The sequence below is a fragment of the Leishmania martiniquensis genome, chromosome 15, assembly GCF_017916325.1.
Source record: "Leishmania martiniquensis isolate LSCM1 chromosome 15, whole genome shotgun sequence".
In the NCBI taxonomy this organism is placed as follows: Eukaryota; Euglenozoa; class Kinetoplastea; order Trypanosomatida; family Trypanosomatidae; genus Leishmania; species Leishmania martiniquensis.
Window position 1 is genome coordinate 2,501 of NC_090150.1, and position 17,006 is coordinate 19,506.

The following is a 17,006-nucleotide window of genomic DNA, read 5'->3' on the forward strand; positions in this document are numbered from 1 at the left end:
CCTAACCCTAACCCTAACCCTAACCCTAACCCTAGCCTAGTACGCGAGTGTCTCACGACGGTCTTGTGAGTAGGGGGAAAGTGGAGAAAACCTTGGCGCGGGGGCCTGCCTCTCCTGTTTGTCTCAAGCGCAACACAGCAGGCCTTAACATAGAGAGGAGTGGGTGGCACGGCGTTTGGCTGCGAACTTCGTATCTTAGCCGCCCAGCAGACGTGCGGCGGCGACCGCGCACCTCACCTTTACCCTCGGCGACGGAAGTCGCAGCACCTGGGGCTCTGATCGGTAGCTCGGGTACCCGAGTATCTGCTTGTTGGAAGAACGCACGGAGACAGCTGCACTGATCGCAAAATGGTCCTCGGGCGTTTATCGGCGCCGCCTCGAGTGTTATAGGGCGTAGTGGTGGTGGTGGCTTTGTTTGCGCCGCTTCTATAGAGACAGTGCTACTTACGGAGAGTTCACGAGGCGAACTCAGCTGTTGGCGTGCTTGCTTCTCAGAAAGCGGGGACTGGGAGGCAGCACAACGACACGCGGGGCGGCGGTGCTATCTTCGGCAAAGCAAATGCACGAGGGGTCCTAACCACGCACTCGTTGTCGGGATGCTTTCGACGCCGGCGTATCGCGTGGCGTCCTTCCAGGGCGGTGGAGGGAAGGCAGACAATGATACGATTATGAACTAATGATGGGCTTATTGCGTGTGCTGTGAAGAAAAAAAAAAGAAAAGCAGTTGCGAGCACTCGATGTTCACATGTGTGACGTCGTGTACAAAGCGGCGCTTTCGAGAGGAGGAGCTGGGATAGCGAAGAAGTTACAACCCCAGCTGTATGGGCACTGGAAAATGTGGTTGTGGGGGGATACCTTATGCGTGCTGTTTCCTGAGCCATAAGTGCTTGTTCCCGAAGGCAAAGAGGGTTCGTGACTTCGCCCGTTCTTTCAGGGTCGCGAGACAATCGGAAACCTGGAAAGGGGAGGGGAGGGTAAAGGAAGAAGTTACTGCTCTGTTTGCGCATGTGTCCATCAATGCCCGCATGTTGTCATGCCAATCTGTTCTCAAGGAAGCATCGTTTTTTTTTCGCAGGCTGAGGTAGTGTTGTGGTGCACTGTTCAACTCGTTTGTCCCTGAAGATCCACCCTTAATTTGGTGGCACGCTCTATTCGTGAAAGGAGGTGCGTCGGGCGAAGTCGGGAGACGATCGGCGGACGTAAAATGCAGCATACGGTTCTTAAGCGTTTGAGCGTTTCTCTTTTGGCAGGACGAAGAAGGCCTGACCCAGCGGTGGAGGCAGTGGGAGGTAGAGATAGGAGCCAAGGCGCCCTCGTCTAAATAAAAGTAGCGCCTTTTACGCTTGTTAAAGCTTCACGTATGCTTCCATTAGTGTTTTGACGCACATAAGGTATGGCAAGGAGGCGTTGTTGAAGGGTTAAAAAGAATACTAGGCATCTTCCATGCTCGCATGTATATTATAGAATGCAGCTGGAGGGTCTGTCCACAACTGCAGGGCAGCGCTCCTCGGGCGCTAAGGGCAGAGAACCTCATAGCTAATGAAAGGGACTGGGGCACACACTAAAGAAAGGGATGTGGTGCACCCCCTCCTGGTACCAGAGCTCCACTTCCAGCGTGCTTAATACCTTCATCGAAGAAGACAGCGCTTTGCCGTTGCGTCGAGCGGCGAAGTACCAGGCAAAACACTCTCGGTATTTGCGGTACAGCAGGTGCTTACTGCCAGCGGCGAAGTGTAAGAAGGAGGGAAGGAGAAACTTTGGAGTAATAGGGGAACACCAGACGGACACCGAGCTGTCTGGCAAGGGCACTTCGAGGCAGCGCGGCTGCACCTCACGTCCCCATAATGGCGCGGTCATAAGGGCGCCGGAGGTAGTCTCGATGAGATCAGCGTCAGGAATGGGATCATTCTTGCGGTTGCGAACGTAATAGGATGTCAAATTGCCAAGGCCCTTCCGGCGCCGTAGATGTGAGGTAAACATGAACTCAGTATGGCGGTCGATCGATAAGAGGCCGACCGGCAGTCCGAAAGGGTCACGGAAAAGCTCTCCATCGTCGTTGTGTCCAGTTTGAAACAAAAGGCCCTTATTGATCTCGAACATGCGTAAGTAGTAGCGCATAATTCCGATGATGGACTGATCGCAACTCCACTTTTTCGGCGAGCGACGCGGTTGCTTCCTCGCAAAGCGAAGCACACCTGCGCCGAGTTCTCGTAGGGCCCACACGCGGGAGATGTGCATGCCTGCGTTGAGGTATTGCGCAGGGTTACGGCCGACGGAAAAGGCGCCATCGTAGAAGAAGGGATCTCCGGGGATGCGCAGATACGTCGCAGCCTCCAGCGACGTGTTGAGCAGGCGATGCCCATGGCCACGTGCGAAGAAGCTGTTGTAGATTTTTTCGAAGTACTCCCTCTTCTCTCTAGAAGCCCTGGCCGCGTCCTTTGGAGAAAAAAAGGACGCGCCGTTTCGCGCGGCAGCAATGAGGTGGGTCATGATGTAGTCGGCTGAAAAACACTGGAAGAGGTCCTCCGCTAGCTCATGAAAATAGCAATCGTCATCTGAATTAAAGATAACTGGGGGAAGCTGCAAAAGGGGGCGAGACGGCTGCTTCTGCTCGGCTCGCAACTTGGCCATAAAGGTCGATCCAGCGTCCTCTCCATAGTCTTCCCAGGCGCGGACAGCGGCGAGATCAAGAGCCGCCTCTGAGGCTGGCGAGTACCGCGCGAACTTCCGCAGAAAAGGCACCACGTCAGAGCCGGTCCACGACACATCCGTGTCCAACGTAACCACGACGTCCTCGTCACGTAGGCGCTCTCGTTCGAGGTAGTCGAGGTACTTTTCGTACCGCAAGACGTGAGAGTAGGGAGTATCAACACCAAGGAAGCTCGGCCGGATGTCAGCCAGTGCGCACGACGCGGCCGCCATGCAAAACATCCAGTTTGTGTGTGTGGAGACTACAATGAAGTGTATTCGAACGGGGAGAAGTTGTACCCCATCTGTGCCATTGTGCTGCGCGAGGTACTCATTGACGCTTCTCTCCAGATTCACGTTCCTATCGCGACGCTCGCTCGAGTTGTGCTGCGGCAAGGGTTCTATCCGTCCTAGCGTGGCTTGCCGCGCAGGTTCGACGGGGTAAATGGTGAAATGGCAGTAGGGAACTTTGCGCAGCCAAAAAGCGACGGCGGCACTAGTGACGGCCAAGAAGAGCAGGAGGAGCAGCCACGAACACAGAAATCTCTTGATGAGCACTACGTCTCTCTCCGATCCGCAGAGGCGAACAAGCTCGAGCCGCATCCGCTGTAGGCCCTGTAGAGCGGCCGCCTGAATAGAGAGACGTCGGTTGGCTAAGAGCCGACGTGATGAGCACAGCACCTTTAAATGGTTGAACATGTCGCTGTTTCTTCCGGTTTGAAGTTGAGGTGAAGGAGGAATTCCATTCCTCGAGATCACATGTGAGCAGTTAAACGACTAACGGGCCGGCAGGAGAGGCAAAGCAGTGGGAGGGGAATGAAGCGGCAGGTACGGTCGAAGGGAGGGTGCTTTTGGTGGGTATGTATCTGTGGCAATAGGAAAGGTATCGACTATTCATGTAAAGGGGTATTGTCGCATATAGAGTAAGAGAGAAAAATAGGTCCCGGGAGGGTGGCGTGGCGTGTGATGCGGCCCTCTGAGCACGTAGTCGGGAGACCGCCGTCGCTTCGCTTGCAGCGCGGCTTCCACCAAGGAGACTTGTGCCGGGGGAGGCGAAAGGGGGCCAGGGTGAAAGCGCTAGTTGTAGACTGACGTAGCATGCAAAAACGCGGAAAAAGGGGGAGAGCAATGGTCTGTATGGATAAAGGTAGCGAAGACCACAGGAGCTACCATGAGAAAGGAAGAGGGGGTGGCACTTCACCGGGAGGGAGCGTTTTGCTTGCCGGGCAATACGGGGCTCATAGCTGGAAACGTTGACGTGCGTTGCATGCGCGAATGCGCACCAAAGTCGCACAGAAATGCACGTCCGAAATCTGTGGCCACGTGTCTGACCTGTGCTTCGAGGCTTTCTCCAGGGCGCGTCGTCATACACGGAGGATCTCTACCGGATTCTTCCACCATGTGTGCTGCTATTTCGGTGTGGCGGGAGGCGACAATTGGTGCGTTGTCGAGCCATGTGGCGCAGGCTCTCCGATTTCCTGTGTTAGCGTTACGGCCTGGATGTGTGTACAGGAATATGCGCACTTCGTCGAGTACCTCTTTTGGGGGAAAGGTAAAGAAGCCGCCCTGTGTAGGTTGGCGTCATTCCATCTTGAGCACGAAAGAGAGAGAGGAGCCCAGAGACCAGGAGACGGCCATGCCATCAATGCGGTTCGGCACTTTCAAGACCGTGCCGTCACGGAGACCAAGCCCGTGTGTCAAGAAGCTGTACAAGTATGCCAGCTCCATGCACGCCGTTTCGTCAGAGGCAGAGGTAGACGTGACCGACTCCCGCTCGCACACCTGCTGCCCGACTTCCCTGTACGAGGAGACGTACACAGGGCCTTCCTCCTTATGAAAGTAGTGGAGGCGATCGTAGAAGTAGGAGAAGGCGTAAATGGGATACTGCCCCGACGACAAAGACGGTTGCGGCACGCCACGGGCGCCACAGCCGTTAAATTTGCATGCTGGCTTCGTTATGACGTGTTCACGAAACAGTTCAGCGCACACGTTGAAGTCAGTGGTGTCCTTGTTTCGAAGCTCCACGCCATTTAGATGCATCGTATAGCCTTTCGGGAAGCACGCGAAGGGCGACGTCCCGTTCACTGCGGCGAACAGCGCCATCAGTGTCTTCTTTGCCTCGTTCAGCCCAAGGCCAAGGTAGCTATGCTGGTACAGGGAGATCGTGCGCTGTGGCGTGCGCAGCCGGTGGGCGTAGTTGAAAGGCAGCCACTCTCCAGACGAACGCGTCGTCTCGAACACCACCTGCGCCGAGGCACCGCCCATGTCGATTGTCGCGACGGTAGCGCCCTCCGTATCCAGCGTACGGAGAAGGTAGTTTACCGTAAGCCACCCATAGATGCCCTCTTGCACACCAGAGATGATGGAGGCGCCGCGGGACTGAAATGGAGATGCCTGAAGTGTCTGCTCAGCAGCATTGATCAAAACCTGCTGATCGGCATCAGGGAGGAGCCGCAGGCCAGCGGTCGCTTTGAGAGTGACAGAGGTGCAGCTATGGTAGCTCTGTGGTATTGCGCTCTCAGCGATGCGTATAAGTCCCTTGATCGAGTGCCTGGCGCCGTCGGGGTCGGCGACGAAGGAGGAAAGCCCGGGCTCGACCCGCTGAAAGACCTCATTAAGAAGCACGACACCGTCACTGCTGCGCTCGTATCGAAACACGTGCACACGTGAGCCGGTGCTGCCGGCGTCGATTACGATGTCATATATATTGGCGTACGGCGAGGCGCATGGGGAGAACGAAGGGCTTTCATAGTAGACAACAAAGCCAAAGAGAGCGAGGGCGACGAGCAGTGTGGCGCCATACAGTCGGAGGCGCTTCGACTGCTGAGTCATACGTCGCACCGAGGAGTAGGGGGGCATCCAATACCGACATGCAAAAACGGCAAGTATGCGGTGAGCGAGCCACGCTGGGCGGCGAGCAACAAATGAGCACGCCTTTGAGGTTTGCGCGTGCGCGAGTAAGCTCCAAAGCACATGCACGTCGTAGGAACACGGAGAAGGAATAGAACGCAATGCGTAAGATGTAGAGTCAGCGAGGAGAGATCAAGTGGCACGCGGAGGCGTTGACAACGTGCAGAGGGAGTGAAACTGAGGAGGTACATGTCCCGAAAGAGTGGCTCGCGGCGCAAGATGGCAGCGAAGGCGCATAGAGAAAGCGGCAGCCTATCGTCCCAGACAAGTGAGGAAGGCAAAAGTGAGCAGCGGGTCGGCTGCGGTCGTCGCCGCCTATCCTTGTCCGTTCACGCATTCCCGTTCCACTGGCACCGCGATTGAAAAGAAAGCGAGCGGCACGACGGTGAAAGGGAGATAGCGAAGGCCAACCACAGCAACATTGGTCTTCTTTTGCGTTGTTCGTGCTCGCTCACTGTCCATCCCGCTCAAGCGAATCCAATCCGTGGCGGTGTTGCGATCGGTGTTAGTGGTAAGATGGTGACGGCAACGATTGGATACCCCACACACGCAGAGGTGGCAGGGTGAAAAGAGGGGCGGAAGGTACAATGTGACAGGAGAATAACGGCGGCTGGCTAGAGGAAGAGTGTGCGCGTGGAGCTGTTGAGCACACCCAAAAAGTGAGCGAAGAGCGTACGTGCGTAGGCAGAGTAGGAGGGGGAGAGGTGACGGCAAGATGGGTGGGGGGCATTAAGGCTACGCCGCCCCTGCTGGGCCATTGGCCAAGCGGTGGTAGAATGCGGTAATGTACTCAATGGCTTCCTCTGCGGAGTCGGTGAAGAACATATCATCAATCTCCGCCTGTGAGATCACGCCGTAGTCAGCCAGCGCCTGCCAGTTGACCACCGTCTGCCAAAACTCTTTTCCGAGCAACACGACAGGCAGCGAAGGGATCTTCTTCGTCTGCTTCAGAGTGAGTAACTCGAACATTTCGTCCATGGTGCCGAACCCACCCGGTGCAACGACGATGGCGCGGCAGGAGTACATCATCCAAAACTTCCGAGTAAAGAAGTAGTGGAACTCAAAGGCCAAGCCCTTCGTCACATGGGGATTGAGGCCCCTCTCAAAGGGGAGTGAGATACCCATTCCCATCGTAACAGCGCCAGGAACGGATGCAGCGCCTCGGTTTGCCGCCTCCATGAAGCCGGGTCCACCACCGGTGGTGACGACCAGGTCATCGAAGCGCTCATGCAAGTCGTCCAGGGATCCCGACCTGTCCTCTGGTGACAGCCTGAAATAGTCCGGAATGTACTTGAAGCTGCGGTTGATGATATCCTGCTCATTGCGGGCAAACACTGCCACCATCTTCGCGAGCTTCTCCACCACGCCGACCCACCTGCACATCCACTGCGTCTTCTCCAAGCGAGCCAGCTCGATCTGGAGGCTCGCCTTCATACTCTCCTCTGTCGCGGCCGCCAGCTTCGACTGCAGGCTCTGCAGGGTGGTGTTGTACTCCTCCTGGGTCATGGAGCGGGCGCTGCCGAAGAAGAGGACGGTGGAACGGATGAAGTGCTGCTGGAGGCGCTGCTGTGGCTCCTCAAACTCGCACAGGATGCGGATCATACGCCCAGCGTGGCTGTTAAGAAACTCCATGTTCCGGTAGGATTTGATAGTTGGTATCAACATTTTACTAGAGAGGTCTCCCACCTTTTGCACATAAGGGGAGGACACCTCCGAGTGGGGCGGAGTTGACATGGTTGTTAATATCCGGTGCACCCTATATATAGAGAGAGATGTGTAGCTCGCAGCGTGGACGAGGAGGCGCTTTCATAAGCACACGGCAGAGGCCACTTTGCACGAAAAGCAAGGAGAAGAAGCGTGAAATTCGTGTGCCTCGATGCTATTTTTCGTGGCAGACAAGGCGAGCACAAGTGATAGAGATTGGCCCGGTGAGCGGCAGTGACGAGTTGGCGCCACACTGGTAGTACTCAAATAGAAATGAAACAAAAAATGGGATCGTTGGTGAGCGCGCTCTCTAGTGCATTCAAGCAACGATGCTTGTGGGGGCGTAGGAGGATTTTCTCTCGCGCGAGCTCAGCGCGTATGCGTATGCATACGTTCAGGCTGAAAGCTATGAATGCGGATTGTATCTAAGAAAAGTAATAGAATGGTAGAAGATTAGAAGCTGACGCCGAAGAGGAAGAAGTAATCTTGTTGCCCTGGGTAGCGTGAGCGCAGGCGAAGAAGTGGTGCACCAACGTTAAGACGTTCACGTGTGTGGCGAAGTAGCTACAGTCAAAGAGGGGCAAAAAGGGGTAGAGATGAAGACGATGAAAACGAGTGCCCTGTAGTCGGGCACGATGATGGTGGTCAAGTGGTGGTCCGTCTGTGTATGTGCGCAGTCGTGACAAGGCAGAACGCATAAAAGAAGCCACAGGGCCCCATGGATAGAAGCCGATGAGTGATTCCAAGTCGTGCTCCCTCTATCCCCGTTCCGCAGTGAAGGTGCCGATGAGGAGAGGAGACAAGGTAGGCGCTTCAGAAGCGCCACGGCGCCTTCCGAGAGCACCAGGTGGAGCACAGCAAATTTGCGGGCGTTGTGTTGTCTCCTAGACAAACTAGAGCGGAGAGAAGAAACTTACAAGCGTCGGCAAGTCTATCAGTGTGCCTACTTATGCGCGGTGATGCATACTGCATCCCTCTATTATCCACCACCTTTACTTCGCACGTGTTTTCCTGGTTAATGTACGTGCACTCCTTACTCTTTCAACGCTATCGATAGTTCGCTACTGCACCAGGTCTCCTTTGAATTCATGCCCTCTCTTTCTTGTGGTTCGATTGGTGCCTTGTGATGCACGTTGACTGCTGCAGACGTGCCTGGTTGCCCGCGTCAAAAATGGCGTCAAAGGTCTGGCACCCTCTCCAACATCTCTTCACAGCAAAGCCCCACAGAGATAAAAAATCATTTTTTTAACGTTGAGTGCGCTCTCCCTTACAACGTCGGTGGAATTCCACGTTTTCCCCTCCGCTCCCTCCCCCAGGCCGGCCACGCGGGCCCATCACCTCGTGCGACGCAGCCGGCTGGCACCCGGTAGAGCAGGGCGCCGACCCAGCCATCAGAGCACGGCGACCACCACCGAGCACTGCCCACACAGCGCCGCCCAAGTTGCCGGACGGCCGCTCACACTCTGCCGGTGGCCGCCAGCTGCGTTCCCCTTTCAGCAGCGGCCCGGGCCCACCCCACCCCACCGCACACCAGGGGTCAGAGTGAGGGCCAGGAGAAGTACCCTCAAAGGACGCTGGCGCTCTCCCTAGCATAGGAATTGGTACAGACGTCTTCTCCTCTGCAGGCCTCTCGAACGCAGCATCATGCAGCGCCCTGCCGACAGTGCCAGTACTGGTGAATTGTTCTGGCATCCCGCTACGTTGTAGGCACGTGGCCCTGCCGCCACAAGAGGTACTTCCGCCTGCAGAAGAGTAGGAGGCCCTTTGGCGTCCTTCCAGACAGTGGGTCACTGAGCTGCAGCGATATCGCGCGCACCTCTCAGTGCGCGGCCCCGTCTTCACTGGAGCACAGAGAAAGAAAAGGGGGAGGAAAAAGAGACACCGGTGAAACAGCGAGAGGGGGAGCGAAAGGGAAACGGCAACCCCACAATAAAAAAGAGACACGCAGAAGTGCGACACAAACGGGAAGAAAAGGCGGAGAAGACGGAGTCGCAGAATAGAGAAGGGGCATTTAGAAGAAGCAAGAAGTACTGCGCTGTCACCGCTGTGCCACCACTCGCACCACCCCGCCGACGCACACGCAGACACGCATCAGCATCCCCTTAGCAGCTCAAGGGTCTGTGGGACTGCAGGCAACCTGCTGCCTAGTTCGCGAGTTCGGTATCGGCAGCAGCCGCCTTCAACGTTGTTTCGCACTCAAGGGTTTCTTAGTCACAGTACACGCAATGTACAAGCGAACTACCAAATTGGCCCCCCACGCGCCTCAATCAGGGACTAGCGCTGTCCCTTCCTGCACCCGCATTTGTGACTGTTGGCGATATCCTTTGTGCTGCCACGGAAAAGGCGGCTAGCGGGGCGTGCCTAATACTTGAAAACCTGCTCTTCCTTGTAGCCAAGCGTCTTCAGCAAGCCACCAATCGGGCCCTGCTGGGGCGGCTTTCCTGGCTCAAACACCTTATCGCCGCTGATGGCCTGCAGCATCGGAGGCGGGCCACAGACAAGGATCTTCGTGTTCTTTTCTCCTGGCTTTGGCATAAAAGTGGTCACCATGGCGTCGTTCACGTAGCCGATACCGCCTAGCCAACGGTGCGGTACCTCCAGAAGAGTCAAATACATGTTGAAGTTGCTGTAGATCTTTTGCATCTCGATCAGCTCGTTCGCAAGGAGAATGTCACGCCGCTGGTTGTTGGCGTAGATGAGCGAAATGTTCGTCTTGTCCATAGGGTTCTCTAGCACGGCACGAATCACCTGGTACATGGGGGCGATGCCGGTACCTCCGGCGATCATGCCGACGTGCTTCCACATGTTCGCCTTGTAGGCAAACTTTTCAAAAGGGCCCTTGGCGAGCAGTTCATCGCCGGGTTGCATGGCGAACAGATGATTGCCCATTTTCCCCTTTGGGTACTTCTTCACAATAAGCTCGAAGTGGCCCGTCGTGCTATTAGAGGAGATGGGAGTATACGGCCGGGCGACGTCCTTACCGTCCACATCAGTGAACTTCACCACAATGCAGGAAGCAACAGGCATGTAAAAGGTATCATTGGCGCTATCAAGGGCAAAGTAAAACCGGCGCGTATCGTGCGACTCGTAGCGGGAGGAGATCAGTTTGAATGGTTTGAACGCATCTGGGGAAAACGTGCTCGCAGGCGTCTTGGCACAGCTGACGGCTAAGTGCTCCGACTGCTGCGAGGTACTCCACATGGCACCACCACTAGCACCGCCGACCAGGCCAGCGATGGCGCCAGCAAGGAAACGAGTCATGGAGTACGAATTAGTACAAGCACTACTACGTCGTTAGCGTGGGATGCTTTTGCGCGGAGGAGTCGTAGTGAGAAAAGATGAAGTGGGTTTCCGTCGAGAAAGGGGATGGGTGGCAGTGTGTCAATATGTGCCACGCCCGCTAGAAATCAAGAGAGCAACAGCTGCAATATGCTCGAAGCCCGACGTTGGTTGAAGCAAGGCGGCAGCGGGGATGAGTAAGGCGAATCAGAGCAATGTATCCCGAAAGCGACACAAGAGCAGATGAGGAGGACAAATAAAAAGGTAAAGAGGGATGAGCAAAGCAGGAGAGGAGAGATGAAAGAAAGAAAAGAGGATGGAAGAGTCAGCGTCAGAAGACGGCGGAACGGGCAACAAAAAACTCCACTGTGATCCCAGAGAAGCCACTTTTTCCTCTGGAGGAGGAAAGGAGGGAGGGAGTGGATGTTCTCGGCGGGTGAGAAGAGCTGTTAGGAAATATGGCCGTGCATTTGCGATATTTGAGCATCAGCGAAAGCGCTTGTTCAAACTGCAAGGCCACAGAGAAACCCCCGGAGAGAAGGAAAGGAAGTCTTCTATACGTCCGTGTGTGCCTAGGCGAATATACGGTATTCTTTCGCGCTGTATGAACGGGCGGGACATGTGCCAGCGGCGTGTAGGTGTCTTCAAACGGCGCCACCTCTCGTAAGGGAGGAAGTACATGAACAGTAGAAGCCCAACAAAAAAGAAGACATGTCCCTGTGGTGCGCTTCTCCAAGTATACAGAAGCGCGCCCCTCACCGATTTTTCCTGTGCATGCCGGCGTCTTTTTGAGCATGTTTGCCTGCTTCCATTCTCGGCGAATACCGTCCTTTGCAAAGAAGTAGAGCCATACATCAGAACGCCTGCGTAGTAGCTCCGTCGGTGCCCGCCGTGCCGTGCAAAGACACGCACAGAAGTTCAGCAATATAACTCAAAGAAGCGCTTTCAGGAAAACCCGCGGAAGACATGAGTGCTTCTTCTCCCTCACCGACCTCAAAATGTATTCTTTTTGATAAAATGCAGATCATGCATCACGACAAAAAAATGGTGAAGGGAAAAGACATGGTCAAGCGCACATACATAAAAGAAAAAAGAGAGATCGAGATGGCCTACAGTGCGCAGGGAAAAACAAGGGTGAACAGTGAAGGGAGAGTAGACGCCAGCAGAAGAGCACCGAAGCGACGCGAGCACGCGCGAAGGAGTGAGAGATTTCCCCTTCTCGGCTTATTCATCCTCCGCTGTAACGCACTCGTGCAGCTCCACTCGGCCACAGCCGGCAGCACAGGCCCATCACCTCGTGCGACGCAGCCGGCTGGCACCCGGTAGAGCAGGGCGCCGACCCAGCCATCAGAGCACGGCGACCACCACCGAGCACTGCCCACACAGCGCCGCCCAAGTTGCCGGACGGCCGCTCACACTCTGCCGGTGGCCGCCAGCTGCGTTCCCCTTTCAGCAGCGGCCCGGGCCCACCCCACCCCACCGCACACCAGGGGTCAGAGTGAGGGCCAGGAGAAGTACCCTCAAAGGACGCTGGCGCTCTCCCTAGCATAGGAATTGGTACAGACGTCTTCTCCTCTGCAGGCCTCTCGAACGCAGCATCATGCAGCGCCCTGCCGACAGTGCCAGTACTGGTGAATTGTTCTGGCATCCCGCTACGTTGTAGGCACGTGGCCCTGCCGCCACAAGAGGTACTTCCGCCTGCAGAAGAGTAGGAGGCCCTTTGGCGTCCTTCCAGACAGTGGGTCACTGGACTCCTCAAGCGCCACATGAGCTGAGGTGTTCGCCGCCCTCTCGGGAAGAAGAGTGAGCAAAAAGAAACACGGGAAAATGCAGAAAAGAAAGGAAACGTTGAGAATCAGAAGCCGTTTAACTACCAACACGAACCCGCAACAGCAGGAGGAAGAACACACACAGTTAAAGACGGGGGTTCGCCTTCCACTCATCAAGAGCATGAAGAGGCAATGACGACAAAGAGGGAGGAGAGGCGGGGGTACAGTCACAAAACGGCGGAAACAACACCAAGAGGGCATCGATGTTGATGGCCGCTGCTTTCGCTAGAGGAAAAAGAAAAGGGAAGAGGTGTTTTGAAGAACCGAAAGACTCCGTGTCGAATAACAGCCATAATAAGAAAGACGCCATGGCCACTTCGCCCTTCTCGCTGTTCGTTTGTCCCTTCCAAGACTCCGGCTCTACTGTCGCTTTTTCGTGTGGGTTATGCGCAATGCGGTGATGGTAGTGACAGCAGTGGCGAGTGGGTTGGTCGTTATATTTTATCCTTTCACTTTTTACTGTTAAGGCCACGTCAAGTGCGGCGAAGTGGCAATGGCGTAGGAGTGCAGCAGCGAAAGAGAGAAGCCAGAAAAACAAAGACAAAGAAAGATACACAAGGGAACGTAGACAGAAATGGGAGTGCGCAGGGAAGGGGTGACACTTACAGACGAAGGGGGGGAAAGAAAGGAGAAAGAAGCAACGCAAAGGAAGTAAGGGCAAAGAGAACTGAGAAGAACAGAACGGTGAAAGACACACACACACACCATGGGTAAAGAGAACGTGCCATTGACCACAAAATGATCAACATAAAAAGGGGGTGAGAGAGCGAGCGGGCGTGTAGCGGTTTTACTCGCTTGAGCGCGTGGTTCTCATGAGCCTTGTGTAAGACGTCGCCCATGTACTGCGCAAAGAAGGTAAGACAAAAATTCTTTCCGTGCTGTCAGCTCACTCGCAGATCCACAAGGCAGTTGGCATCCGTGCTCCCGAGCTCACACAACTGCACAAGGGAGTGAGGGGAAGAAAGAGAGTAAGCGCAGGCAAAAGACGCATGACCAAGCCATACGCTCGAGATGCGTGCGGAAAAGAAAAAGTAAACGAGTGCAAATTCGCTCCTTTTGCTCATGGGCATCCATAGACTGAGCGTCTCGCCCTTCCCTACTCCTATGCCCTCCTCCTCCATCCCACCGCTTGAAACTACGATGCGAGCGACGTTGTTTTCTCATCTGTCCGACAGTCAAGGCACTACGGCACCCTGAAGTGCCGAGCACACCCACACAATTGACCAAATGGAACATCGATGGATACTTCTCATTGTGCCTGTGCGGCGCGCACTGCCTTGATGGTCGCTGTGCGTATGCACCGAGGGGGAAGGGGGCTGCGTGAATGTGCGCATGTGCGTGGAAGCATTCCTCGGCTCCTTATTTATTCGCTTTATCGTCACTCGCTGACAAGATGAACAAGTGCATCCCCCTCCCGTCCGTACCACGGTGCCCGAGGCGCGTGCCACAAGCCCGGTGGCCGCTCACTCGCTCGCCGCCAACCAGTTTTTCCGTCTCTGGCCGTCCACGACAGCGTTTCCTTCATCGCTTGCATCTTCCCACCCCCATGCCGTACCCCAAGACTGACGAAGTCGCAAGAGCCTCGCGCGAGAACCCTGTCACAGGCACGCACGTGTTATGCCTCGTCAGAGATGTGCTGGGGGAGGTAAGAGAAGAGGAACGGCGAGGGGGGGAAGGGTGCGGACATGATTCCTCGAACGCCGAGTCGATCTCAGGCCATAAAGCTCCTCACAGGGCCCGCACTTAGGAAGCTGAAAAAAAAAGAGGCCGCAATGGTAAAGCGCAAAAAAACCTTCGGAGCCGACGGCCACTGCAGCGGAGAGAAATAAATAGTACCGAAGGAGGAAGGCAGAGAATATTAACGAGCTTATGTGAAGCAACTGCACGGGTGGCACCGATGAGGAAGAGAGGACAAGGCAAAAGAGATGCAGAGGGAGAAGTAGGGGGTGCATGGGAGATACAAATGAGCACAAGGGCGTAGATGGAAAAGAGAGAGCTAGAGGAGAAAACGAACGGCAATGCGAGGGCCATCGCCGTATTGTGCTCTTCCCAAGCACACGCACACAAAAAAGAGACAAAGAAAAGAGAGAGGAAACAAGGGAAGAGTGCCGTGTCGATTGGCCTGTGTGTGCTTTACTTTCGTTCGTTTTGTTTGGTTCGCGGCACGTCACAACAGCCGACAGGGTGAAACGAGAAAGACGGATGACAAAGGGAGGAGGATGGAGACGGCGCGCACAGGAACTCCGTAACTCAGTCAAAAAGGCGAGAAAGAGAGAAAACAAAAAACATTAAAAGGAGCGGAATGACGAAGACAACAGCAAAATAAAGAAAAGAGGCGGCAACGTCAGTGATTCAGCCAGTCTATGTGTGCGGAGGTGAGGAAGCGAAGGGAAAGAAAACGGAGTCGCGCAAGCCAAAGAGAAAGGGCGCCATGGCAGCATCGAAGGGATCTGATATGCGCACAGTAGAGGAGAGCATGAGCTCCTTTTTTTTTTCATCAATTTTTCTTTGCCCTTGCTTCGATTTCCCTTTGCTTCGGCCCGTATCGTTGCTGTACTGAGCTGAGAGAAAAAGAGAAGGTGCACACGAGAGAAGCGGGAACTGGGGAGCATACGAGGCGGGAAGCGTGCGTACGAACCGTGGAGAGACAAGGGCACATGCCACTTAGCTCAGCCTTCTTGTCCCCACCTTCTGGCATTCCTCTTCTTTTTGGGGGGAGGGGGGAAGTTCGACGTCCGGCGGTGTGGGGCGGGGGGTTTCCCAGTTGTGGTGTGAGAAATAAAGGGAAGGCAGCGGTCAGAAAAGCCGCGCTGAAGCGAGCGGAGTGCAGCAGCACACCAAACCGAAATAGTTAGCGGAGAGAAAAGGGTACGGGCAGGTTGTATTTCCACCATCACGTAGACCGTCACTGAAATTGCACGCCGACTCCTCTTTTTTACGGAGCCCCAAACATTCCCTACTTAGCCTTCTCCACCTCTCCTTTCGAACTCAGGTGTGGTTGCCCTTCTCTACCGCGAAAAGACCGCAGCAGCCACATGAAGACAGACAGTCACACAGAAATATGCGCCATGTGCCTAAACCGATAAAAAGAGGAAGGGAGAGTGTAGGGAGAGGAAGCTTAACGGGAGAGCATCGGCAGCAAGGACGACACAAGCGCAAACAGAAGACGAAAAAAGTAGCCGAGGAGAGCAGGCAAAGGGAGACGGAAGCTCAATTGAAAGGGAGAAGTGTCGGTGGTGGTGAAACAGGGGAAAAGGTTGAACGAAGGGAGGCGGAGTCGGTGTACATGTGAGAGGCAGCAGAGCGCCGAGCACAGGCTCTGTTGCGCCCTGCACAGCGCCGCAGAAGTCCGCATCGGGAAAGAAGTGAGGGGCTCACGCCCGCCTAAGGAGAAGAAAATAAAAAGCATCACCATTTTTTTGTTTGTGTCCAAAAGGGGAAAAAGGGGGAAGGAGGCGAAGCACAAAAACGCATTGGCGTAAAGCCAAAAGACGAACGCAAGCGCAGACGCTGAACGGCCACACGCAGGCAGGCGCGCACAGAGAAAAGGGAAAGGAGGGTGAAAAGGTAACCCGAGATTATAAATAGTTGTACCTCGCACACGACAGCACAAGACCTTCATGCACAGTTATCGGCATGCGTCACATGGAGTCAGAGAGAACAGGGGCGGAAATGATTGGAGAGGTGGAAAGAGAGGCACCGAGCAGAGCATAGGAACAGTCACATCAGCCCACTCGTCGTTCAAATCGTTCCACTGGCCCTCTCTCCTCCCCCTGTCAGACCCTCTTCACTGTACCTTCCCCTCAAAAGCCTTCTTGGTGAGCGAGGTCGCGCATTCGCTTGAACACACACATGTGAAAGCGCTTGCACTGGTGCTGGGCGCTTTGAAATTTCATAAGGAAAGCGAGAGAGACGATCGGCTGCTGCCTTCCTTCTCGCCCTCCCGCCCTCCCTCTTCACCTGCACTATCCGTCCTCAGTGCTACAAACCTCGCACGCTTTGTCCGCTCATTCCATGCTGCCTCTGGCACGTCATACATTTAGCTGCACTGCTTCCCTCCTGCCGTGTGGCGGCATCGAGCCTGCCAACCCTCGCCGCCTCTTCGCTCATCCCTCCTCCTCCATCGCCGCCCCATCACGGGGCGGCAGAAGCGCGGCGAAGAAAGCGAGAGGGTTATGCATTGGCTCGAGTGAGTGCAGCGCTTAGATGGTACTTTCCTTATCTGTCAAAAGGGCATACGAGAGACACGGAGCGGGAATAAAAAAAGAGACACACCTGCAGAGTGCTGGATTCTTTTCGATTTTTAACGATCGACAGCGCTCCTGCTTCTGCTGCCACACCGTCAGCCCCCTCCCCTTTCGCTTGGGCGCCGAGACTGTCATGGCAGAGAGAAATAAGAGGCAGGGCGAGTGAGGCAGAGAGTGTCACATCAAATAAGCGAGCACATGAAAGGCTTAGCTGTGCATGGGATAGAGGGACAAGAGATGCACGCACGTGACAAAAAGGGAAAAGGATAGCACTGCGCAATACTGCCGTGATGAATCATTCGGCGCCTTCTTGTTCTGATTGCAAAGGCAGTTGGTGCTCATTATACAT

At 55.1% G+C, this 17,006-nt stretch overlaps 4 protein-coding genes across 4 annotated transcripts; all 4 read right to left on the reverse strand.

Moving 5' to 3' along the window:
• Positions 1-1,536: 1,536 nt before the first annotated feature.
• On the reverse strand, positions 1,537-3,387 carry LSCM1_06811 (uncharacterized protein; the record flags this gene model as incomplete). Its single annotated transcript, XM_067324216.1, has 1 exon — positions 1,537-3,387. The coding sequence occupies one exon, from the start codon at positions 3,385-3,387 to the stop codon at positions 1,537-1,539; it is 1,851 nt and encodes a 616-aa protein (XP_067179887.1).
• Positions 3,388-4,269: 882 nt separating this feature from the next.
• Positions 4,270-5,547, reverse strand: LSCM1_06812 (uncharacterized protein; the record flags this gene model as incomplete). Its single annotated transcript, XM_067324217.1, has 1 exon — positions 4,270-5,547. The coding sequence occupies one exon, from the start codon at positions 5,545-5,547 to the stop codon at positions 4,270-4,272; it is 1,278 nt and encodes a 425-aa protein (XP_067179888.1).
• Positions 5,548-6,333: 786 nt separating this feature from the next.
• On the reverse strand, positions 6,334-7,332 carry LSCM1_06813 (uncharacterized protein; the record flags this gene model as incomplete). The annotated part of the gene is made up of 1 exon (XM_067324218.1): positions 6,334-7,332. The coding sequence occupies one exon, from the start codon at positions 7,330-7,332 to the stop codon at positions 6,334-6,336; it is 999 nt and encodes a 332-aa protein (XP_067179889.1).
• Positions 7,333-9,663: 2,331 nt separating this feature from the next.
• On the reverse strand, positions 9,664-10,563 carry LSCM1_06814 (uncharacterized protein; the record flags this gene model as incomplete). The annotated part of the gene is made up of 1 exon (XM_067324219.1): positions 9,664-10,563. The coding sequence occupies one exon, from the start codon at positions 10,561-10,563 to the stop codon at positions 9,664-9,666; it is 900 nt and encodes a 299-aa protein (XP_067179890.1).
• Positions 10,564-17,006: the final 6,443 nt, after the last annotated feature.